At 44.8% G+C, this 24,894-nt stretch overlaps 2 protein-coding genes and 1 long non-coding RNA gene across 13 annotated transcripts in view; 1 reads left to right on the top strand and 2 right to left on the bottom strand.

Annotated features, from left to right (window-relative positions):
• Nucleotides 1-24,894, bottom strand: part of LOC122234326 — a 95,822-nt gene that overhangs the window by 38,909 nt on the left and 32,019 nt on the right. The window lies entirely within an intron of this gene.
• On the top strand, nucleotides 1,347-21,827 carry LOC122234317 (vomeronasal type-1 receptor 4-like). 11 transcript variants are annotated; one of them, XM_042970259.1, is made up of 5 exons: nucleotides 1,347-1,528; nucleotides 7,772-7,913; nucleotides 8,325-8,405; nucleotides 8,685-8,775; nucleotides 9,102-9,337. In XM_042970259.1, the coding sequence occupies exons 2-5, from the start codon at nucleotides 7,900-7,902 to the stop codon at nucleotides 9,216-9,218; spliced, it is 303 nt and encodes a 100-aa protein (XP_042826193.1). In that variant the 5' UTR covers nucleotides 1,347-1,528; nucleotides 7,772-7,899; the 3' UTR covers nucleotides 9,219-9,337. The 11 variants fall into 11 exon arrangements, with proteins under 11 accessions (XP_042826193.1, XP_042826192.1, XP_042826191.1 ...); XM_042970258.1 differs by lacking the exon at nucleotides 9,102-9,337 and adding an exon at nucleotides 21,421-21,827 and having other exon boundaries at nucleotides 8,325-8,775; XM_042970257.1 differs by having other exon boundaries at nucleotides 8,325-8,775.
• Nucleotides 14,944-17,369, bottom strand: LOC122234309 (vomeronasal type-1 receptor 4-like). Its single transcript, XM_042970238.1, has one exon. The coding sequence runs from the start codon at nucleotides 17,088-17,090 to the stop codon at nucleotides 15,840-15,842; it is 1,251 nt and encodes a 416-aa protein (XP_042826172.1). The 5' UTR covers nucleotides 17,091-17,369; the 3' UTR covers nucleotides 14,944-15,839.

Consider the following 24,894-nt stretch of genomic DNA (forward strand, 5'->3'; position numbering starts at 1 on the left):
CTGCAATTCAACCTCACAGGTTTCACCCTTTCTTCCACAAATTCCATGCTTCTATCTTCCTCCCCCACCGAGAATGAGCAGTTTATAGAAGAAAAATCATCACACTTTTGGACCATTGTTTCTCAACCCTGGCACTACCGACCTTTGACCCAGATACTTCTCTGTGGTGGAGCTGGCCTGCGCATAGTAGGATGTTTACCAGTATCTCTAATTGCACTCCCTATGTGGCAAAGCAATCTACGCCTCACTCATGCCAAGAAATAAAGATCACTGAATATTGCCAAATGATCACAGACAGAGGAGGAGGGGGCCAAATTGTCCCTAGTCAAGAATCAATGTTGTATAATGCTAAACGTTTCTATAAATCACTTAATGAAAACTTTTGGACAAGGACCATTAAATTGTGCTATTCTGACAATCTAAATATTCAACCTACCTTATTCTTAGAGTGATGATTTAACTACAATGCTTTGTAGAGAATGAACACATTACCATATATAACATTTGAAAGAGGTAGAATGTAATTAAAAGTATCTGAGAACAAAAATGATTATACTTTTAAACTTGATCTTAACCGATACACTTTATTAAAACCAGAAAGTATCACTAAATGAGGAAAAAACCGCCTGTGGTCTAATAGCCCAGTGAAATCAACGCTTAACCGTTTGTTGTGAATATTTAACAGCTTAGGATACATATGTTGCACTCAAAAGGTGACAACAAGCTGACACTCTCTAGAGGCTGTGTGATAACCGCTTTTATTTATATGGGTTAAAGATATCTTTGTATGTCATCGAATATAAAATTAAGGTGACAGTTCCAAAGGCTTCAGTCCCTTACACACATAATTCAAACATCTATCGTTGCCCGTTTAAAATACTTCCACTTGTTCGTTTTCAAACAAATCTGTGATGAAAATACCTTCACGTGTGCGCTGCGAGAATCTCTGAGACAAATCCGACCGTGAGAAGAATCGGCGGGCAACGTGGAGTGCAATTTTCAAGACTTATGCCGGGACATCGCGCCACTCCTCCAGAAGCACGCGGGTCCAGGTGAAGACACGAGTCAAGCGACGTGGCCGCGTGGAGGCCCTGGAGGTCCGGCCTCTGCACGTGGCTGGCAGCTCGGCTCTCCTCCGGCAGCGTCTGGGCCTGAGCGCTTGCACTTGCCACGTGGATCACGAGTGCTAGAAGCGGCGTGCTCGGCGCTCGGCCCACACTTGCGCCGGCGCCTGGACACCGGGCTGGCTCAGCCCCGCACACAACCAGACCGCAGCTGATGAGGCCTCCCAACAATGCTGGTCCTCACCCACCTGGCATTATGCCCAAGTCTCCGGCCCATCCTGCCCCCGTCACGCTCAGGACCTCCAGTCCACACCCGATCCCCCAACATCTGGACCCCTCGACCACCCCCACAAGATCATTTCAACCCAAGCTCACTGACCAAGGCCCATAGTCCGCTCTACCTGCAGCCACAAATGGAAGCACAAAACCCATCTTGGCACTAACACGCGCTCTCTCCTCTCCAGGTGGGTCCTGGAACTCGCTCATTCCACTCCCTTGCAGCCCAGGACCTCGTGCGTGCGCACCGAAGGGCGAACATCGCAACTCCCCTCAACCCCACGCCCACCCGGGAACCCAAATCCTTCCTCCATTCCAACCTAGACGCCCTCGAGGGCAGCACCGGGTCCTGGGACCCGTCACCGAAGACACACGGATAAAAGCGCCACCAGACTCTAGTGCGTATCCGTCCCTCTCACGCGACCCTCACACACGCTTGTCGCGGGCAGGCTCCGGGCAGCCGTGAGCCCAGAGCCGAGCTGCCCTCAGCACGTGGTCCCGTCCCTCCCTGGGGCCCGCAAGCACCCCCAGGCCACCGCCAGCCCACACTCCCCGAGAACTAACCTTCCAGGAAGAGAAGCCGCAGCTCTAAGCCAGTTCCTCACCTGGAAGGGCCAAGGGCCTCTGCGGGAGCTCAACGGTCACCTGACCCTGCCGGACATGTGCGCATGTGCAACGAGGCCGTAGCCACGCCCACACGCCCATCCCGGAGCTCGCGCCTGCGCAGAGGCCGCCCAAGAAGGCCAACCCCCTCTTAGGACCTGCCACGTGCCACTGCGCGCTCAGGCTTCCCTGGAGGGTCCTCAGACTTTCCCTCTAGCAGCCGCTCCGTCCCCACGGCAATCAGCTGTGCTGGTTCTGTTCCTTCCTCTTCATTTGCTACATGTGAGGAACCCACAGCATCTGTGTTGAGATGGGACGTTAGCGAGTAAGACGGTCAGGTGTGCTCTGCTTGCTCTCTCTAGAGCTACCGAAAGGGGGATTGGGTGGGGGATGCTGTGGAAACAGTTCTGGGGAGAGAAGCAGCAGCACCACCAGAGACTGTTGAAAATGGTAATCCATTGGCCGGACCGCAGCTGTATCTCAATCTCTTAGAGTAGGGTTCTCCTGTAGACTCTGTTTCAACAGAAATGCAGGAGATTCACATACACACAATACTTTGAGAGGCAATGTTTGGCAAAGCGGTTGTCATTGTTGGCTTCCCCTGACGATCACCTGGGAAGTGTTAACAACTATCATATCCTGTGCCCACTTCCTGCTCGTATATAGCCATCCTATCACTGTGTACTCTCTGGGTGGAAGGGTTCAATGAAAGCTCTGGGGTCATTTTTACAAGGTCAATGTTCTCATTCAGGAGAGCTCACCCTCATCACCACAAGGCCCCTTCTCCAAATGCTGGGGATTCGGTTTCACCATGGGATTAAGGGTGGGGGTGGGAGTTGGAAGAATACACATTTAGTCACTTGCACTGCTATAAATACTTAGCAGATGTTTAAAAACAAGGCACAAATTTATTTTCATAACAGTTCCTAGATGAAAACCATTTGGGTCTTGGCTGGGTACTCTGATTACAATGTCACCTTCTACATCAAGGTGTCAATCAGCTTGGACTTCCTTCTCCAGATCCTACGTAATATTCCACTTCTATCGTCTTTAGGTCATTAGCACAATTAATTGCCATCTTGTGGTTTCCACATGTGCCCACCTACACTTAGGCTCAAAGACAGCAACAGTCTTTATGCTTCAAATCTCTGATTTCCTCTTGTATCTAATATCTCTGGATTCTCTCTCTCTTTAAGGATCTTGGAATTACTCTGGATCCAGCAGATAATCTAGGATAACATAGCTGCTTAAAGGTAATTTCATTAGTAACCTTAAATCCTCCAAATCCATCTTACTTGGTATCATAACAAAGCCGAGAGAGTCACCCTCCAATTGGACATCTGCCTGTAATTATTATGAAATCAGTGGAAATTTTGTAAAAAAAAAATTTTTAGAATTATCATTACATTCACAACTCTCTCACCTCTGGTTCCCTTTTCATATGGTTTCTTAGAATGAAAAAACACGGGTGAATTTCTCTCCAATTTTCAGGTACCCTAAAAGCTTAAGTGTTCTTAAAGCTCATATTGTTAAAACAAAGGGTTAGGTCTTAGAAATATCACAATACATAAAAGAATCTTCATCGGATCAATGTTGGGGCATAAAATGTCCTTGACCCATAACAGTTCTTCAACAGAGATGCAGAGTTTGGGATGAGACAGCTCTTTCCCACACTTGCAACTCTGGATACCAGTAAAAGCCTCTCCAGCCTGACCGACCAGTCACATCCTGCACCTGATTTCCCAAGGAATGGCTGAGATTTGCTACCCAAAACTGCACCTTCCCTCCTGTACTGTATGCTCTAGTTCCTGACGTGGGGGCACATTGTAATTGAGCAAGAGTTTTGCCTCCTGAGCTGAAATTAGGAACTAACTATCCATGACACTTGATATTTGCCCGTAAATCGAGAATTGACGAATGGGTGTCAAGCAGTGACCTCCAATCTGCCTTGTGCCACTTGCACCCTCCCAGTTCCCTGGCTCCTCTTCCCCACCGTATGCTCCTCTCCCACCAGGGTCCTCATGCCCCCACCCCGGGAGCCCCAGTCACCTGCTAAACCTCCACACATCCCTCACCTGGACTCAGCCCTATGAGACTTCTGCATCCCACTCCAACCTCCTTCCCGTCACCTTTTTGACATCTGTCTCTAGGTGACCGCTATTCCAGGGACTCCAGTGCCACCCTCCTCGCCTTCTATCACCCCCAGGACCGGTGAGGTCCCGCCCTTTCTTTGTCTTGCCGAAATTCCACTCCCAATACCAGTATCTCACCCATTTCCTGGGTCCTCTACACCCACACCTTGCGGTGCCCCAGCCTCCACGCCTGCAGGAATCCAATCCGCACCCACATGCATTACTCCATCCCTATCTCCTCTGACCCTTTCTCCTGGATTCCCTCACTGCCCACTACCCTCACTGGCCCCCTGAATGCCCTCTGCCTCTTTTGCCTTGTTCAAGGTCTCCTCCAGGGTTCCTCTCCTCTTCACACATTCTCTATTGCCTTGGGCCACGCTGCCCTCCTCCAAAGCACACCCGCCTCACACTTTTTCCCTTCATCTTCCCACCATTATTTTCACCACTCCAAGACACTGTCTTGTGTGTCTCGTACCCACACCGACCATTAACATCTTCCCTATGAAGTGTCCGTTTCGATTATCCCCTTCCACCCCATGAAACTCTGCACTTTTTCCCAAGATGCCAGTATGCCTCATACCGATCACTTCCCAGCACACTATGTCTCCATGTACCAGCAAACGTGGCAACTCCCCTGTGGCATTGAGCACACGTTTGTCTTTTATCCCTCTACCTTGTTTCTTCTCCTGCGCTATTTTCTTCCCTCACCCAGGACCTCTGCACCATGTTGTCTCTATGTTCTTCTTTCCTATGCCCTCCCTCTCACCTGCTCTGTCACACACCCATGCACTGCCACTCCCCCCCACACCCCAACATCCCCACCACACATCCGACTTAGAGTGGTGATGCTCAAAGCGATTTTTAAGACTGTATATTGTATATATTCTCTGTATGGGTAGTTTAGGGCTTGAAAGCATTACAAGTGATAATGAAGGCCTCCAGACAGCCCAGAAGTCTGGAGGTACTCCTCTTTTTCTGCATTTGAACATTTCATCAAGACACACACACCCACGATGAAAGCGTATGTTGATTTTATTAAACTGATTGTGAACTGTGAGTTAGTGTGAAGGTGTGGTGAATATAAATGTCAATGGGGGTGAGTTTCTAAGTGTTTAGGATGTGCCTGAATACTTGTGAATTTCAATGACAGTTGTGAGTACACGAATGACCACGTATGGGTCTAATAGTATGTGAGTATATGTGAGGTTGGGTGTATATACACGTGTGTTTGCGGATGTATGTAAGTGTGTAAACCATTAACGTTTGCGTGCAGTCTGAGTTGCCCATCACTATGGCTCTGACTTGAAAATGGCTAGTAATTGCACAATGAACTTCAATAGTGGAATTGTCTGCAGGGAAAACCACAGGATCTGTTTCAACTCCTACTTTGTGTTTCTTCTTACCAAAGCAGTAAGTGCTCAGTACTGAAAATTCAAGGCGGGGAGGCGGGGGGGAAGCGTACAGAACTGTTGGAGCTCTTTGATCCTCTTGAATTAAGTAAGTGAGGATGGGCTCATCCAACATTTATAGGTTGGGAGAGACTTCTGGTTAAGCCATCTGATCCTACTGCTTTAGTCTGTGAGAAGAGACTCTTAGAAACTTCTCTCTTTCCTCTCTGGGTATTGTCCAGTCTTTAATTCTTATCAGTGGGGTCAATAATGGTAAAACCAATTTTCCTACACAATCTTCAAATTAATTGGCACTGAATTATTCAAACATGTCATATTAACTTTGTGTGAAATGAATCCTATAGTGAGTTATTTACATCATGTTCTTCCTTTTGCTTGTATCTCTGCATATTCTTCCCTAGTATTTTGTCTCATTCTGTTTCTGTACAGATAACCTTAACTGATGGTTCCTTTCAGTGGCCTGAGGATTAGGAAAGTACTAGTTTCTGGGTAGAGGAACCTCTCTGGGAAGTGAAGAACCCAGGGAGATACACATCCTTCCCCACTAATCCCTCACGTGTCAGAACACACTATTTGCTGCTGTGCTTAACAGGAGACACGTCTACCTACAGGGATCGAGGGAGAAAAATACAAGCCTCCCACAAATAGTCTCCTACAAGGTTCTAACCAGAAAGTCATAATTGTTCATCATAATTAACAAATGAGAGAAAAGTTCCAGGAACATCGTCAGCTCCCAAACCTGTATTCCCAGTGCAGCTGTAAATGAAATAATTGCAGTGGTGAGACAGGTGACCTCACAGAATCACAAACCTATATCTCAGCGTCTGGCTGGCCCCTCCCACTGGCTGCTGTGCCCTTCACAGGGAGCCCCTCAGGCAGCAGGAAGGACTTGGTGAGGATCCATTTCAGTCTAAGAGGCAGTGTCTGTATCAAGACTCTGGGTGAGGTGATCCTATCAGAAAAGGGTGCTATTCTGTGGATTACCTAATTCACTGTGAAAGCCATGCAGGAACGTGCAATATTTCTGAGGTTTGAGCTGAGCTAGTTAAGAGGATGTGGGGTCCTAGACCTTCACCTGTCCCTGATGGCTCTTAATTCAGTGAAGTTAAACTTCGCTCAATGTGATTGCTGGTGTTCAGTGCAAGTAATAATATACACTGATTTTTAAGTCCTTAAGAAATGAATTGTAAAATCAATCTCCTGTTCTACATTATAGGAATTATAGGCTAAATTTTCAGGGTTACTAGATGTGCAACTCTCACAGCTCCATGGTTGTAGTGAAATGTATGAAGAATTTACAGGAATCTTCTGATCCTGCGCAGAACGTGTATCCAAATGGTAATGTCTTGAATTGAAAGTTTTCCTGTAACCTTGGATGTAGCACACAATGATGGGGACAGTAACTGAGTCTCCATGGAAGACATCATCATCTGTTGGTTACAGTGAAACTATACTCATTCTGAAAGTTAGGAAATGAACAGGTAAGGGACAGTTGACATAAAAACGGTGATTTTCAGACAGCAGCTTTCAGGTTCATGTCATGTTCTTTCCAGGTGTTTAAAAATTACTCTACCATCAATACAAAAACCGAGTATTTTGAATCCTAAAGTGTGTAAGATACATGCCTTACAGAGGTCATTTTACAGTGATGCATTTAATATTTCACAAATCTTAGTTCATTGCTAATAGTTTTCCTTAATTCACGTAAGTACTCACTAATAAGTACATAGTGTATCACTCAAAATTAATGATAACTTAGAGTCTGCTTTACACCATTTGATCATGCATCCGTGTTTCATGTGCCAGAGTTTATGGGATTGTTGTGATAATTCAGCAAACCCAGTGTAATGCCATTACACTTGTGTTCCTCACATAAAAGCACACGAGTCTTTCTGTTGCCATCTTGCATCTACGACATATAACTGCAGGTTCCTGCAGTATGCTATTGCCAGAGCGCATGCACGTTCACTAAGGTATTTAAGGCTTACCCATAACTGATACTATCCTGTGGAATAAAGTTTTACAAATGAATGGAAACTTGTTGTGATGAAAATTATACAATACCCCCTACTCTGAAGTTAACCACAAGGTGTCAAATCAGAAGTAACCATGGATCTGATTCCTGGATGGACACAGCTAACTAGCCGTCTAGCAGACCGTGGGGGCTCAGTGCACTATCACGGTTTCCAGCCCAACCGGTTCCCAGTCCCCACGCAGCCGGAAGGAGCAGATTTGAACAGATCCTTAACTTCTCTGTGTGTCTGTTCTGTTCATCTTTTAATTACAGCCACAGTAATGCCGACCTCATAGATGTGTGGAGCATGAAGAAGTTCTCACGTGAGTGCCTTCACAGGAGTGATTTTACATTATAAGGGCTCTTGAAAAAGTTCTACATTCAGCCCTCGGAAAGCAACTATGGAAAGAAAACTGTAAGTAGGTGTTTCCAAGTGGCAAGGAATGGAAAGCAGAACATAGTGGATTTCAGCTGACGTGATACATGTTGCGCATGTCTCATATTTCCGTGCAGGAAGTTCTAGCCCAGGAGGCAACGGTCAGTGACTGGGACCAGAGACAATGGTCACAAGGGATCTGGCCATCGGTCTGATCTTCTTCACACAGACTACCATTGGAATCCTGGGCAATTTCTCACTTCTTTGTCATTATATCATCCTTTCTTTCACTGAGTACAGGTGGAGGTCCACAGATTTCATTCATAAGCACCTGATTGTAGCCAACTTCTTAGCCCTATTCTGCAAAGGAGTCCCCCAGACCGTGGCAGCATTTGGGCGGAAACATTTCCTCAGTGACATTGGATGCAAACTTCTCTCCTTTCTTCACAGAGTGGGGAGGGGAGTGTCCATTGGTAGCATCAGCATCTTGAGCGTCTACCAGGCCATCACCATCAGCCCTGGGAACTCCAGGTGGGCAGAGCTTAAAGTTAAAGCGCCCAAATACATTTTCCCCTCGATTTTCCTGTGTTGGGTCCTGCAAATGCTGGTGAATATCATTTTCCCTATGTACTTAACGAGCACATTGAGCGATAAGAACATCACAAACAAAAAGCATTTTGGATACTGTTCTTCGGTTCGTCATGACAAAGCTAGTGACTCACTGTATGGACTGTTGTTATCATTCCCCGATGTGTTATGTCTGGGGCTCATGCTCTGGGCCAGCAGCTCCATGGTTTTCCTTCTGTACAGGCACAAGAAGCAGGTCCAACATATTCGAAGAACCAATGCTTCTTCTGCATCCTCCCCGGAGTCCAGAGCCACCAAAACCATCCTTCTCCTGGTGAGCACCTTTGTCTATTGTTACACCCTCTCCTCCATTTTTCAAGTTGTTTTGAGTGTTTTTGATAATCCCAGCTCCATCTTCATAAGTGTCGCTGCAGCTGTGTCTGAGTGTTTCCCATCTATCAGTCCGTTTCTGCTCATGAGCCACAACTCCAAGGTACCCAAGGTACCCAGGCTCTGGTTTGCCTGGAGAAGGAATATAAGATCTCCTTGTCTTCAGAAAAACATGTAGACTGTATGTACTTCTACAACATACAGTTGCCAATTCACTCAGCCCCCTCACAGTCCTAAAAAATTTTTATGAGTTTTTCTCTCTCTCACAAGAGAGGTGCAGCCTGCAGCAGACGGGGGTTTCTGTGCATTGATGTCTGTGCTGCGTACAGAAACGTGATCGGTGTGCATCGTGTCGTTGACCTGTGTACTGTATTACTGTATCTGTAACATTTTAAAATACCTATCACCAATAAAATCATGAGCTGTTGTGAGCAGATTTATGCATAATGCCTTTACATGGTCAAGAAGGAGTTTAAATGTATTGACAAAAAGGACTCTGTGATTAGTTTTTCAAATCATGCTGAAATTTCTAGGTTGACACCTAACAAATACTAAGTGTGCACTTCCAAAGAAAGGGGGTCAAATGTATACATGTTTTTAAATGTTTTGTCAAGACCTACAGGATCGAAGTAGGATGTAAGAATAAAGTCAAAAATAAGGATTGAGGTACAAAACTGAAAAATACATTTTATGGAATTTAAAACAAAACCACTTGGCACAGCAATATTCATACCAGGTAACATATACTTCATGGTTTGCCTTTATTATGATTGTCAAAAATGAGGAAACTCTGATAAATGGTCACAGCAAAGAAGAGCCGGAGGAGACATGACCACCAAATATAAAATGTCATCACATACCTGATGTGTTCTCTGTTGATGAGTTAGAGGCCTCCGTCTCAATCAGACAGAGGCCCTGTCTCACGTGCTGTCACCTCTGTGCCAGTAGGGGTGGCTGACATAACCCACCAAATTCAGAGTCCGGTCTCCCAGGGAAAGGTCACCGGCACCATAGGGCAGGGTCACAGGGCTCAGTCCCTCCATCCAGCAGTGATGGAAAAATCCTTGTTTCTTTGGCTTCCCAGCACGTGAAAGGAAGCCCAGCCCTTCCTGGACTCCTGGAGTATTGGGGACAGCACACATCACTGTGAGTGATGAGTCTGTCATTGCAGCCTCTGGCAAAGGGAGGAGGCCTCCACCTGGAAGCCACACGGTGTACGAATGTGGGGCCACTACAACACAACTACAAGGTGTGATTTTTTTGAAAAGTAGTGATTAGCTTGTAAGTGAGCTCTCCTCAGAACTAACCCTTAGAAATCCTGAATGTCTTGCTTGATACTCCAATTTGATTTACTCGGATTTACATATTCTTTACCTAATGTCCTTTTTCTGTTTCAAGAACCCACCCAGACACCACATCTCATTCTGTAATCGTGTCTCCTCTGACTCCTCTTTGTGGGCCATTTTCCCAGATTTTCCTCATTGTTGATCATCTTGACAGACTTGAGTACTAGTCAGGTATCTTGTAGAATGGACCTCAGCATTAATATGGTACTTTCCTCATGATTATCTTGGGCTTCTATATTTTGGAGAAGAGAGCTCAGGGTATAAAGCGCCATTCTCAGGACATCATATCAAGGCTACAGCCTAGCAACATGACTTATCATTGTTCACATCGGCCTACGTCCCCTGGATGAGGTTGTGTGTATGAGGACCCTTCGGGAAACTTACGTGTCCCCTTTCATATTATACCCGTCGCAAGGAAGTCATTGTGTGTGGCTGACATTAACGAAAGGGATCTTGTGCTCTGCCTCCTTAAGGACAATGTTTCTTACATAAATTATGTGGAATTCTTCTGAAGAGGTCCTTTTTCTCAATTTATTATTTATTCAGTGATTTCCCAAAAATGAATAAACGTTGAAAAAAAATTTTTTTAAAAAAGGGGTCGCCTGAGTGGCTCAGTCGGTTGACCATCTGACTTTGGCTGAGGTCATGATCTCGGGTTGTGGGTTCGAGCCCCACGTCAGGCTCTGTGCTGACAGCTCAGAGCCTGGAGCCTGGAGCCTGCTTCGGATTCTGTGTCTCCTTCTCGCTGTCCCTCACCCACTCATGCTCTGTCTCTGTCTCTCAAAAATGAATAAACATTAAAAAAAATATTTATTCAGTGATTTCCTCTTATCAGTTTTGATTCCTGCACATCTGTTTGATACTGAGTTACAACCAATACCGCCTCTTCTGCTCTTGTTTAAATTCAAGGTGTTCCGGGGCGCCTGGGTGGCTCAGTCGGTTAAGTGTCCGACTTCGGCTCAGGTCATGATCTCGTGGTTTGTGGGTTCGAGCCCCGCATCAGGCTCTGTGCGGACAACTCAGAGCTGGAGGCTGCTTCAGATTCTGTGTCTCCCTCTCTCTCTGCCCCTCCCCTGCTTGCACTCTGTCTCTCTCTCTCTCCCTCTCAAAAATAAATAAATATAGGGGCACCTGGGTAGCTCAGTCGGTTAAACATCCGACTTCATGGGGCGCCTGGGTGGCTCAGTCGGTTGAGCGACCGACTTCCGATCAGGTCATGATCTCGCAGTTCGTGAGTTTGAGCCCCAGGACAGGCTCTGTGCCGATGCCTTGGAGCCTGGAACCTGCTTTGGATTCTGTGTCTCCCACTCCCTCTGCCCCTCCCCTGCTCATGCTCTCTCTCGGTCTCTAAAAAATAAATACATGTTAAAAAAAAATTTTTTTTTCACCCGCTCTTTCGGGTGAGTCCTGTGTCCCTCTGCCATAGCCCATTTTTAGAAACCGAGTTGCTTAGCATGTCCTGACTTATGGCACTGGAGCTCTGCAGGCTGATTTCATACACGTCCTGTCCTAGTCCAGGCTGCACCGTCTCTCCAGGAAGCCCCTGGCTGCTGCTGTGGGGGAACTGTGTCATGGACCAAGGCATGGACACTAGGTATACTCACTGCTCCTGGGTGTCACTGTGTTCACGCCCTCTCAGCTCAAACACCAAGAAAACGTATGTGTGTGTGCTGAACCGCTCGTGCACATAGGTAGAAACGTGTGTGGGCGGCGATTGGTGTCCATACACAGCCAACATGACTTCAGGCTGATGTCTCCAACTCCAACCCATTCCTCATGGATCATTCTAACTTCCTGCCCTTGCTCATCTGTCACCTGTCTCTCCAACGGTGACAAACGTGGATCTCACCATCTGCAGTTGTGAGTCAAATGCATTTCTGGTCCAATTTGTATAGGATACCGGCCCTCTTGTGCCTGGTTCTTCCAGGCAAAACATCTGAGTAAACTATGGGAGGGCTGCAAGAAAGCGGAAGTACAGGTAATGACATGGAACGTTCTGAGGTAGAGGAGGAGGAACACCTGGACGCCTGGGAAGGGAACACCTTACACAGCAGGAGATACTGGGGGGGGGGGGTGGGAGGGGAGGGGCAGACTATTAAGGATATCAAGGATTATCTGTATTACAGGATTCCCACCTGACAATGGCATTCCAGGGGAAGCTGCATGGCAGGGACACCACCCCGCTAGGCCCAGAAGACAATGCATCCGGTCAAAGAGCATAACCCTCAAGCCTTTGAAATCTAAGGGAATTTTCCCTCCTAGATTTTTTACCTATTGCGGACAGGTGACCCATTTCCTTTTTTCAATTCCTTCTTTTGGAATGGGAATATCTAAACTCTCCCCATGCCATTGTATTCTGGAAGCAGGGAATGTGTCTGCATTCACAGGTTTATAGCTGGAAGAAAACAGGTTTTCCTCAAGAGGAATCATGTCTCAAATCTCAATTACTCTTGACTTAGATGATAGTAGCTGAGATTTGGGACTTGGAGTGGATTATACAGTGGTTTAGACTTTGGGGCTGTTGGTATGGGGAGGGAAGTGGATTTTCCTGGAGGACATGAGTTTGAGGGGTCCAGCAGGCTGAGTGTTAATGACCAAACTGGATCTTTTCAAATTGATAGGCTGAAGTCCTCAATCCCAGTATCAGAAGGTGACTCTATTTGGAGTTAGAACCTTGAAGGCTCTCGGAGTTAAAATGAGTACATGAGGGTGAGCCCTGATCCACTCTCAGTGGTGTCATTATAAGAGGCAATCTGAGACACAGAGAGGCTCCAGACCTCTGCATGCACAGAAGACACACTAAGGGAGGACACAATGAAAGGGTGGCCATTTGTAAGCCAAGGAGATGTCACAAGAAAATACAGCTTCTGATGTGTCTTGGACCTCCAGCCTCCTGAACTGTGGAAAAAAATACCTGGCTTTTTTTTTTTTTAAAGCCACGCTGAACATTGCATTTTGTTATGGCAGCCCAGGAAAACTGACACAAAGTTAAGGGTCTGCCTGATCAATCCTGGGACCTCCAAGGAGCACCCCTAATCTCTTTCAATGGGATCCCAGGTCCCCAGCCTCTGAGATGTCAGCTGCTGTGGCCTGACTCTCTCCGGGAGCAGAGCCCTTACAGGGAGGCCACAGCAGGGAAACAGAGGCTGGGACATGTCTCCCGTACTATGCCTGCCCATCCACGGGAATCAGGAGAAGGGAGTCAGCACAGGCTATTTTCCACTGGGGGAGGATGAGGTTCAGTGGAGGGTGGGGGGACTGCTGGTTGGGTTTGGAAGCGGAACTTTCAGTCCCGACTTTGGACAAATGTTAACTTCCCTGCTTGTCAGATGCCTCCTGGGAGATGGCATGTTGCCTGCATTCTTCACAGGGATCCTGTGAGTCCCACAGGGGATTCTCCCTGTGAAAGCACCTGTGTGAGCCTTCATGTTATGCTCATAGAACTTCTGTCCTTGCACCCCAGTTCCTGATGCTGTCAGATCCTGAAGGTACTGGACTCCACCCAAAAGGGCATTCTTTTCACCTTCCTATAAAATCTCTTTACCCTTGGGGCACCTGGGTGGCTCAGTTGGTTGGATGACCGACTTTGGCTCAGGTCATGATCTCACAGTTCGTGAGCTGGAGCCCCGCGTCGGGCTCTGTGCTGACAGCTCAGAGCCTGTAGCCTGCTCCAGATTCTGCTCACGCTCTGTGTCTGTCTGTCTGTCAATAATAGACGTTAAAAAAAAATCTCTTTACCCTTTATTTTACCACCTCTAGACAAGGCTCCTAGTTTCCAGCTTGGAGAGTTAGATAAAGGTACCACTGGAGCTTCCTATTTTTTTTTGAAAAGTAGTTCACCCTTCTCTTCTTTCTTTCCTGCATCTGCACTGCAATTCCAGGCTTGTGCAATCTCACATCCCCAGTGAAGTTCTGGGTTGATGGGAGAGGGGGAGGGGGAGGGGGAGGGAGGGAGAGAGACGGGGAGAGAGAGGGAGAGAGGGGGAGAGAGGGGGAGAGAGAGGGAGAGAGAGGGGGAGAGAGAGGGAGAGAGGGGGAGGGGGAGGGGGAGGGGGAGGGGGAGGGGGAGGGGGAGGGGGAGAACCTGTAAAGAGGAAAGAGGAGAGATCTCCGGCTCCCAGAGGTGGGTTTTTGGACGCTGAATGTAACACTCATCACTGTCCTTTGTTCAAGTTAGGAAGAATCCCTGCAGTCACTCAAGTGTCCATCCATGGGCACTGTCTGGGCAGGAATCACTCCTTGAACTGACTCTCCTCCCAGATTTGCGGTCCATATGTAAAGCACAGCTTCTCCCCTGGGATTGGGCCAATGACTGTCTCACTTTCCCAAATTTCAGAGTCTCTACTGTTCACAAAGAAAGATCTGATTTCAAGTGGATTTCACCTCTGTCAGAAGCTGGCTTTGACTTGGATTTATTACAACAAAAAAAAGGTCAAATTCTTTGCTTTCTGGGGTGCAGTAACTGATACATGTTTCATCTTCTTTTTGACTTCAAGTTTTCGGAGAGTGTGCCCTTTCTGTGGCAGGAATGGGTTGTCTCGCTCACAAGGTTTTGAACCACACTTTTGTCTGGGGCAGGAGGATTTCCCTCTTGAATGGGACATATCATTTCACATTCTCCCCTTAATGCCCTACTGATTTCAGTCTCCTAGAATCACCATTCATCCTAGGATTCTTCTAGGACCATCATCATTCAATTGGGGCTAAATTCTCATCCTTTGGAACCTGCAGCTTTGGGACATAGGATTCCAAATAAACCTGCATCCTCTGTCCTCCACACAGACATATAGCACCTGAGAGGCTATCACCTTTTTTCTGAGCACAGTCTGAGAATGAAGCCATGCGACATTAAAAGCTGATACGTATCTCAAGCAAGGCTATTATAGTGGGACATATTTGAAGCTGGCTCTGGGCATCTAATTCCAGTTTTAGTTTAAACTCACCAGGAAGATGTTTTCAAGGAATGACTTTCCTAGAATGGTGGCAACCAGCACTTATTGTGGAGGGGAGATGGTGTGGTTCCTGAAGCTCTTAGATGAGGACTCAGATATCCTTTCAACTTCTGAGGATTTTCTAACTCACTATGTCTCAGGACTCCACTGGATGTTCAAGCAGACTTCTCAGGCTTAACTTTCTCCTCAGATCTCCAAAATTCTTGTCACCTTTGTCACTGCCATTTCTCGGCTAAAGTTTCTTATTTTCCTGTACAACAAATTCATCTGTCCACTGCTCCAAAGGATGACACTCATCTATTATCTTCAAAGGTACTTCTTTATACAAACATCTATGAAAAACAGTCCAGAACAAAAGTTCCCCGTGCCTCTGCCCACAAGACATGCACATACATGAGAAACCCATGGAGAATTGACTTCCAACAATATTGATAACCCATTTTTTCACAGTATTAAACTCTGGCAGATTTTTCTATGAGTACATCCCTGAGTGAAGCACTCCAATCAACAGATAAGAAGCTAGAATCAAATCCACTCAATTCCCCTCAATAGCATTTCATTAAGACAGCTATATTCAGAATACTAGGCATCAGAATGAGGCCAAACAGCTTTGTCCACTTCCAGTCTGCCAGTGTATGGCCCATTTCAACCAGGGGATGCAACCACCAATGCCCATTAGTGTCCACGCTGGAGAGTCATGTGGTTACTTCCTAGGTTCTGTATTGACTTTTCCAGCAGGAGGAGTAAATAAACAACTGGGCATTGCTCAGACACATACAATTCACATTTCTTCTGGTAAGATTAGGGGATTTTGTGTTCCTTATCCAGGAAAAGCAGAGCCTACGTACTGTGGAGTCTTGTCTCATGAGCAGAAATGGGCTGATGGCTGGAAAGCACACGGAAATTACTGCATTGGTCCTCACCAGCCACCAGCTGGGATTATAACTAAGAGCAATACAAGCATGAAAGATGGAGGAGAGGAAGTAGAAAGACACAAAGGTGCTCACGAGGACGAGGATGCTCTGGGTGGCTCTGGACTCAGCAGAGGATCTGGGGACGACATTAGTGCTGTGAATGTGCTGGACCCGCTGCTTGTGTCTGTGCAGGAGGAAGACCATGGAGCCGCTGGTCCAGATCGTGAGCCCAGAAAGTGAAACTTCAGGAAATACTATCAATGCTGCATATACAGAAACTGTGATTGTCTCAGTATCTACAGAAAGACAATACCCCAAATCTCGTTTCTTTGTGATGTTTTTCATGTGCCAGTTGTTAGATGCATATAACACATACATAGGAAAAATTAAATTTACAAACATGAACTGGATCCAACAGAGGGAAATGGAGAGGCCAATGTACTTTGGGGCTTTGGTTTTAAGATCCTTCCAACAGGAGTTCATGGGGCTGATCGTGACGGTCTGGAAGACACTCAAGAGGCAGGTGCTGCCAATGGACATTCCCCTGCCCACCCTCTGAACATACAAAAGAAGTTTGCATCCAAACTCATTGAAGAAATATTGCAGCCCAAAAGCTGCCAGTGTCTGGGGGACACCTTTTGAGAGCATCGTCAACGAGTTGGCTATAAGCAGTTGCATGTGGATCAACTCTGTGGGTCTCAAACTCCCTTCGGTGTGGTAATGGAAGACATAATGGTGAAGAAGAGAGAAATTGCCCAGGATTCCAACTATCGTCTGTGATAAGAAGATGACTGCTATTGCCAAATCCCTGGGGGCCATTCTGTCATTTAGCACATTTTCCTCTAAATAGTAGTAACAATCATTCTTCTGAGCAAAGAGACTCATTGAAGAATCTGACACCAAGAGTAACTTCCGTGGTCCTGTGAGATTGCCAAAGACTCCAAGAGACAGGAGTAAATGGAGAAACTTTCCAGTATACTCCATGGAAAAGTCAGCACTAAGAACGAGGTGATCATAACTGGGTGAAGCTACGATAAGCAAAAGCATATAAAGAGAGCGTAATACAACATTTTCAGAATAAACTGAAATTTGCTAGCCATATTAGGTAAGAGAAAACCGCAGTAACTACCCATATCATACAACAAATCAATTCTGAATGGATTGCTCATCTAAATTTTAGAGATAAATAATGACATTTATAGAAAAACAAAAAGAGAATATTCTGTGGCCTTGAGATAAAAACATATTTCTTAAACAGCACAAAGCATATTAACTGTATATGTGACATGACAAAGTAAATTATAAAAATTAAGAGCCGGTTCTCCTCAAAAGACACACACACACACATGGGAGAGAAAGAGAGACAGAGAGAGAGAGAGAGAGAAGAGATTGAGTATAGTACAAAGAACGCTTACAGGCTCACAATAGAAAACAGTGGACAAAACTTCCCGACAGAAACTTCAAAAGAGGTTACTCAATGGGTAATACATGTCCAAAACATGTTCAATGTCCTTGGTAATTGGGAAAATTAAAATTAAACCACCACTTGGTACCACCATACACTGACCAGAAAGCTAAAATGAAGTGAGTTAATACCACGTTTTGGCAAGGGTGTGGGTCAGCCAAGATTTTCATACACTGCTGGTGGGTGTTAAAATTGCTACAAACATTTTAGAAAACTGTGTGGTAGTCTCTACTTTAGCTGACCAGATGTAATCCTATGTCTCAACAATTCCACCTTTACAAATTTACTGAACAGAAATGTGTACAGGTATTACCAAAAGACCTTTTAGGGTTTATATGCCAGCACTACTCCATTACTCATAGTAGCTCCCATCTCAAAACTACCCACCTGCCCATTAACAGTAGAATGAGTCAATCAAGTGATATTCACATAATGGAGTCCTATACAGCAATGCTAATGACTGCTAGTAACCGGTTGTATGCAACTATATGGATAAATTCACAAAATCAGATACACTGAGGAAAAAAAGGCCAATATGAGAGAGTTCATTCTATAGGATTCCATTTATAGAAAGTGCAATACAGGCAACAGTGATCTAATCTCTTAAATGTTAGAATGGCTGTAACCTTATTCCCAAGAACTCCAAATCTATGAATATACGCAGCAGAAGTATACCCTTGGGGACAGTACTTTAATTTTTTTTTTAATGTTTTGTTTATTTTTGAGACAGAGAGAAACAGAGCACGAGCAGAGGAGGGGCAGAGAGAGAGGGAGACACAGAATCCGAAGCAGGCTCCAGGCTCTGAGCTATCAGCACAGAGCCTGATGCAGGGGTCAAACTCATAAACCGCAAGATCATGACCTGAGCCGAAGTCGAATGCTTAACCGACTGAGCCACCCAGGCGCCCCTTGGGGATAGTACTTTAAAGGGGGCACAAGAGTTTCTGAAGGAATGACAGAATTCTGTTTCTTGATGTTGGCATTGTGTACAGGGTCACATTCTGTTTGTGAAATTCCACTGAGCTGTGCACTTATATCCTGTGTGTTTAATTTTTTTATTTAAAAAAATTTTTTTTAATGTTTTTATTTACTTTTGAGACAGGGAGAGACACAGCATGAGCAGGGGAGGGGTAGAGAGGGAGACACAGAATCTGAAGCAGGTCCAGGTTCTGAGCTGTCAGCACAGAGCCTGACATGGGTCTTGAACTCATGGACTGTGAGATCATGACCTGAGCCAAAGTCGGACGCTTAACCGACTGAGCCACCCAGGCGCCCCAATTTTTTAAAAAATCTACAACACCAAACCCCCCCGCCAAAAAAAAAAAAAACATCCCAAACATCACAATCCTACAAAGATAGCCAAGAAAGCTATACCTGTGGGGACAGTGACTTAGAGAGAACACAAGAAGATACCCGGAATTCTGACAAACACCTGTTTCTTCATCTTGGAATTGCACACACCGGTGTGGTCACTTGTGAAATACCAGTGAGTTGCATCATTAAAACGTGTACATCTTCTAGTTTTTTAAATACAAACCATCAAAATAAAATTTCAGGGAGCTGAGAAGACTCTGTGCTTGTGTCTGGCTTGCTCAATGAGTCCGTACAGAAAGAAAACTTATGGACCAAAAGGTCCAGATTGGAGGTCAACGATGAAACATCACAGAATAATAATGGTGCTTACAATGAGTCTGAGATTTGGTTTAAAAAAATTCAGGAGAGCAGCATCCTAAATATTTGTTCCTTCTTGCTATATATGCCATAGGAGTAACGATATTTACCAGCACATACAGGGTCCGCAAAGGACAATGGAAATCCCAATATCCTGGGGAGGCTTTAGCTAATCTCCACCCACCTGGAGGTCTCGGGGCGAAGACGCAGCTGGTGCCAATGAACACACCCTCCCAGTGTTGTGAGGACAGAAAACAGATGTGCACTCAGAAATGCATTGAAGAATGTTTCAACTCATGGCTGCCAATGTCTTGGGGACACCTGTAAAAGGAAATGACCAAGAAGCAAGTATAATCAGGTGCCTAAGAATCACATCTCAGGATCTCAACCTGGATTCCCTGTAGAAGAGGAAGAGACAGACGATGGTAAAGAAGGGAGAAAATGCCAAGGATTCCAACCATCATCAATGAAGAGGAAACTGTTCTCATTGCCAAATCCTGGAGTCCATTCTGACAGATCTCAGTGAGTAATACTGGTCTTCAGAATCCGAGTATCCTGCACTGGAACATGTCTTTTCGACTGCAGGTATCATATCAGTTGAGACACATTATCTCTGGGAAACATATTTACTTCAGTTTGACTGTGTCAAGGTGCCTCCCACAGTCGAAAAAATAACCTTTATTTTTTTTTCACATTTTATTTATTTTTGAGACAGGGAGAGACAGATCATGAACAGGGGAGGGTCAGAGAGAGGAAGACACAGAATCTGAAACAGGCTCCAGGCTGAGCTGTCAGCACAGAGCCCGACGCGAGGCTCCAACTCACGGACCGCGAGATCGTGACCTGAGCCGAAGTCGGCCACTTAACCGACTGAGCCACCCAGGCGCCCCCAAAAAATAACCTTTAAATACCACTTAAAATGCATGAATCACTGCCTACTACCATACATATGGAATCTTTTTTCTTTTCCTAAAGGCATGATGGAGGCACGAACATTATTTCCATGGCAGAGATAAAAACAAGCTAGGCACACAGGGGAAGCAATCTCAGTTCACACATTGGTTAGGGGCCGAGTGGAGACTGGAACCTGGCACATTGGAGCGAAGACAGTGTCTGAACCTCTGTGCTCCACTAACAATGCACGTCAGCTGTGCCTTCAAATAGTCCAGACGCATATTTAATTTTGCATTTATACTTTCCATCTTATTTCACACTATATTTTATTTTATAGGTTTGGTGTAAAAAGCATACATTTTTCATGAAGGATATTTTATTTAGGTGAATAACATATGTAAATAAAGTTTTAATATAATAAAGTCCAGAGGCATGAATTACAGGCTAATCCTGCAGGAGACACCCCTGTGCCCACATTAGATTTCATAAATGTAGTATTTGCTAACAATACTTTGGCAGTAGAAAGAGTCATTTCCTGTCACAGTAAGAACAAAAGTCATGGCTTCCACACACACAATATTACATCATAGTACCTTGTTCTCTAATCAACGGTTTATAAAATCCTACTATAAGATGAAACAGTTATTGATGATTATGTTTTAAATGCTGAGGTATTTCACAAAATGTGCATTGAGTGAAACTATTAGCACTAAGGCAAGATTGGAAAAGACAGTAAAATACAAGACACACGTAAAATGGTTCTAAGAATATGGATTGTGTGTGTCACGTAAGTTTAAAATCATTAGAATATTAGTTCTGAGACTGGGATTCATATTAGAATATTATTAAACCAGAGAGAATGAGCCAAGATTCACATGCCCCAGGCACCTCTTGTCTGGTCCCATAATTACAGTGAACTTTGCCCCAACTGACTCTTGCTTCCTGCTCTGGTATGATGTCATGGTTTTGTGAGTTTGAGCCCCATGTTGGGATCCCCACGGACAGTGCAGAGCCTGATAGGGATTCTCTCTCCCTCTCTCTCTGCCCCTACCCCACTCTGCTATCTCTGTCTCTCTCAAAATAAAGAAATTAACGTATTTTTAAAAAAATTCTAAAAACAGATTCATTTACACGATCTCTGTAAAGGATTAGAAAACTGTTTCTGCTCTACCCTTCTCTGTATTATAAGCAGAAGGCATTGTAAGCACACCTCTACTGACACTGAAAACTCTCAGCTCACACCCAAGGAACTAGTCCACCTCCCTCTTTAGCTCTTCCCCTGGTCTGTCCTGACCCTCAGGATCCCTTTCCAGACACGAACACTTACTCACACGTCCTTCCTTACAGGCGCTGCCTCTCCGTCTGACAGAGAAAGAACTCACTGGACTCATCATGTTGAAGGATGGGGGCGCAGCGTGAAGGTCACAGCAGCCAGTACGTGTGAGGGAGGGAGGCAGCCAGACCAGAGATAAGGCTTTGTGATCTGTGACCTCCCCTCCCGTCAGAACTGCAATTATCATTTCACACGTGGTGGCAGTGACAGCACAGCCTTCGGTAGCTGACAACACTTCTGAAAAACTTTCTCCCAGGACTAATTACCAAATCCAATTACAAGTTTGTGAGTATCTCCGAAGAGACTGTTGTCTGCTTTAGGAGGGGCTCTTACTTTTCACGATCCCTGATGGCAGAGAGGGGCTCACAGGGAAGGAGCAGTAAATACTGATGTCAGACAACTAAGGGACTGGCAGTGAGTGTGTGTGTCTCACAGGTGTCCCCAATTCCTGGCGTCCCCGATACCTGGTGGTGCTCTGGTGGGAAGGGCAAATCCCCAGGAGCAGAGTGGGGCCCGGGAGGTTCTTGGGCCACACAGGGAGAAGCGGTTCCACTGCTGGAAAGACACTTGGTAGAGGCTGTGAGGCCACCTGGGCCCAGCAGACCCCAGACAATGGTCGCATTCGCTGGTGCTGAACAAGGTCATTAAGGGTGAAGCCTGGTGCCAGATGTGTGCTGTGATTTTCCATAATCCCTGAAATGCTGCTGCTACACTATCTCGTGAACTTTTTCTGGGGCGGGCTGGCATCTGGCTGCAGTCTCTGGGCGTCAGCAGCAGCACAGTCCCACAAACATTCCTGGGTGGGGCTGGCACCCGGCCATGGCTCGGTGAGACCCTCCAATGAGTCAAAGCCGCAGTACCTCAGAAGTGGGGGGCCGGGGAAGGCAGTCGCATCTGAGACAAAACTCAGGAGAGAGGTACTACCTGGGGCTTGGTCAGGGACAGCATAAAAGTGGGGAGTGAATGAAAGCTGAAGACAAAGGACAGGTGAGCGATTGCTGATCAGGGAGAAGAGAGTTCCAATACTAGAGACTGGGTAGCTGGGTGACGCCATTTTCACCGCTCCTGCACATGGGCATACCCACCTACAAGCGCCACAACAATCCACCCCAATAGGCTGGCAGCGCCAATTAGGGGAGAATGGAGCCATTACACTAAGCCCCGCCCAACTGGGCCAACCTCACTCTTCAAGAACAGAAGTCTCAACACCTGCTTAGTTTATGGACTGTAAAGCACGTCATAGTCTGACTTCTAGGGGAAAAACGAAGTAATTTCAATCGTATTTCAGTCTGTTAGGAGGCCAATCTATTCAATTTTCTTTTTTTTCCCCTTTTCTCTTTTTTCTCTTTTTCACTTCCTTTTTCTTGATTACAATAGGAGAAACAATTCATTTTTATTTTTAATTTTTATTAAAAAAATCTTTATTCTTTTACTATATTTTTTACTTTTGTGTAAATTTTTCAAATTCTATTTAATTCCATCATTTTATTTTACTCTACTTCACTATATTCATTTCTTCAAATTATCAAACGATTTCCTTTTGTATCTTCTCTTTTTTGTTTCTTTTTTCTTGAATACAGAAAGAGAATTCATTTGTAAATTTTATTAAAAATATTTTTAATTTTTTCTACTATATTTTTCACTTTTGTGTAAATTGTTTCAAATTCTAGTTTACTTACATCATTTCATTTTAGTCCACTTCAGTGGAATCATTTTTTCAAATTTTCAAACAATTTCTTTTTTCTTCTTTCCCCTTTTTTCTCTAACCCATCAAGCAACTTAAACACCCAGACCAAAACACACCTAGGATCTAGCATCATTCATTCAATTTGTGTGTGTGTTTGTTTTTAATTTTTTAATTGTAATATTTTTTTAATTTTAATTTTTTTAATTTTAATTTTTTAACCTCATTAATTCCTCTTCTCCCTTCAAAATGATGAAACAAAGGAATTCACCACAAAATAAAGAGCAGGAAGAAACGACAGCCAGAGACTTAACCAACACAGATACGAGCAAGATGTCTGAACCAGAATTTACAATCATGACAATAAGAATACTAGCTGCGGTCGAAAATAGATTAGAATCCCTTTCTGTGGAGGTAAAAAAAAAAGTAAAAACTAGTCAGGATGAAATAAAAAATGCTATAACTGAGCTGCAATCACGAATGGATGCTGTGGTGGCAAGGATGGATGAGGCAGAACAGAGAATCAGTGATACAGAGGACAAACTTATGGAGAATAACGAAGCAGAGAAAAAGAGGGAGATTAAGGCAAAAGAGCACAATTTAAGATTAGAGAAATCAGTGTCTCATTAAAAAGGAACAACATCAGAATCACAGGGGTCCCAGAAGAAGAAGAGAGAGAAATACGGGTAGAAGGGTTATGTGAGCAAACCATAGCTGAAAACTTTCCTAATCTGGGGAAAGACACAGACATCAAAATCCAGGAAGCACAGAGGACTCCCATTAGATTCAACAAAAACCGACCATCAACAAGGCATATCATAGTCAAATTCACAAAATACTTAGGCAAGGAGAGAATCATGAAAGCAACAAGGGAAAAAAAGTCCTTAACCTACAAGGGAAGACAGATCAGGTTTGCAGCACACCTATCCACAGAAACATGGCAGGCCAGAAAGGAGTGGCAGGATATATTCAGTGTGCTGAATCAGAAAAATATGCAGCCAAGAATTTTCTACCCAGCAAGGTTGTCATTCCAAATAGAAGGAGAGATAAAAAGTTTCCGAGACAAACAAAAATGAAAGGAGTCTGTGACCACTAAACCAGCCCTGCAAGAAATTTTAAGGGGGACTCTGTGATGGGGAAAAAAGATGAAATTAATTAATTTAATTAAATACCAAAAGCAACAAAGACTAGAAAGGACCAGAGAACACCACCAGAAACTCCAATGCTACAAGCAACATAATGGCAATAAATTCATATCTTTCGGTACTCACTCTAATATCAATGGACTCAATGCTCTAATCAAAAGATACAGGGTAACAGAATGCATAAGAAAACAAGATCCATCTATATGCTGTTTACAAGGGACCCACTTTAGACCTAAGTCCTTTTGTGTCTTTAGACCTAAAGACACCTTCAGATTGAAAGTAAGGAGATGGAGAACCATCTACCATGCTAATGGTCAACAAAAGAAAGCCGGAGCAGGCGTACTTATATCAGACAATCTAGACTTTAAAATAGAAACTGTATCAAGAGACGAAGAAGGGCATTATATCATAATTAAGGGGTCTATCCACCAAGAAGATTTAACAATTGTAAACATTTATGCACCAAACGTGAAAGCACCGAAATATATAAATCAATTAATCACAAACATAAAGAAACTCATTGATAGTAATACCATCACATTAAGAGACTTCAACACCCCACTCACAGCAATGGACAGATCATCTAATTGCAAAATCAACGAGGAAACAATGGCTATGAATGACACACTGGGCCAGATGGACTTAACAGTTATATTCAG

This window comes from Panthera tigris, chromosome E2 (genome assembly GCF_018350195.1).
Source record: "Panthera tigris isolate Pti1 chromosome E2, P.tigris_Pti1_mat1.1, whole genome shotgun sequence".
Lineage (NCBI taxonomy): Eukaryota > Metazoa > Chordata > Mammalia > Carnivora > Felidae > Panthera > Panthera tigris.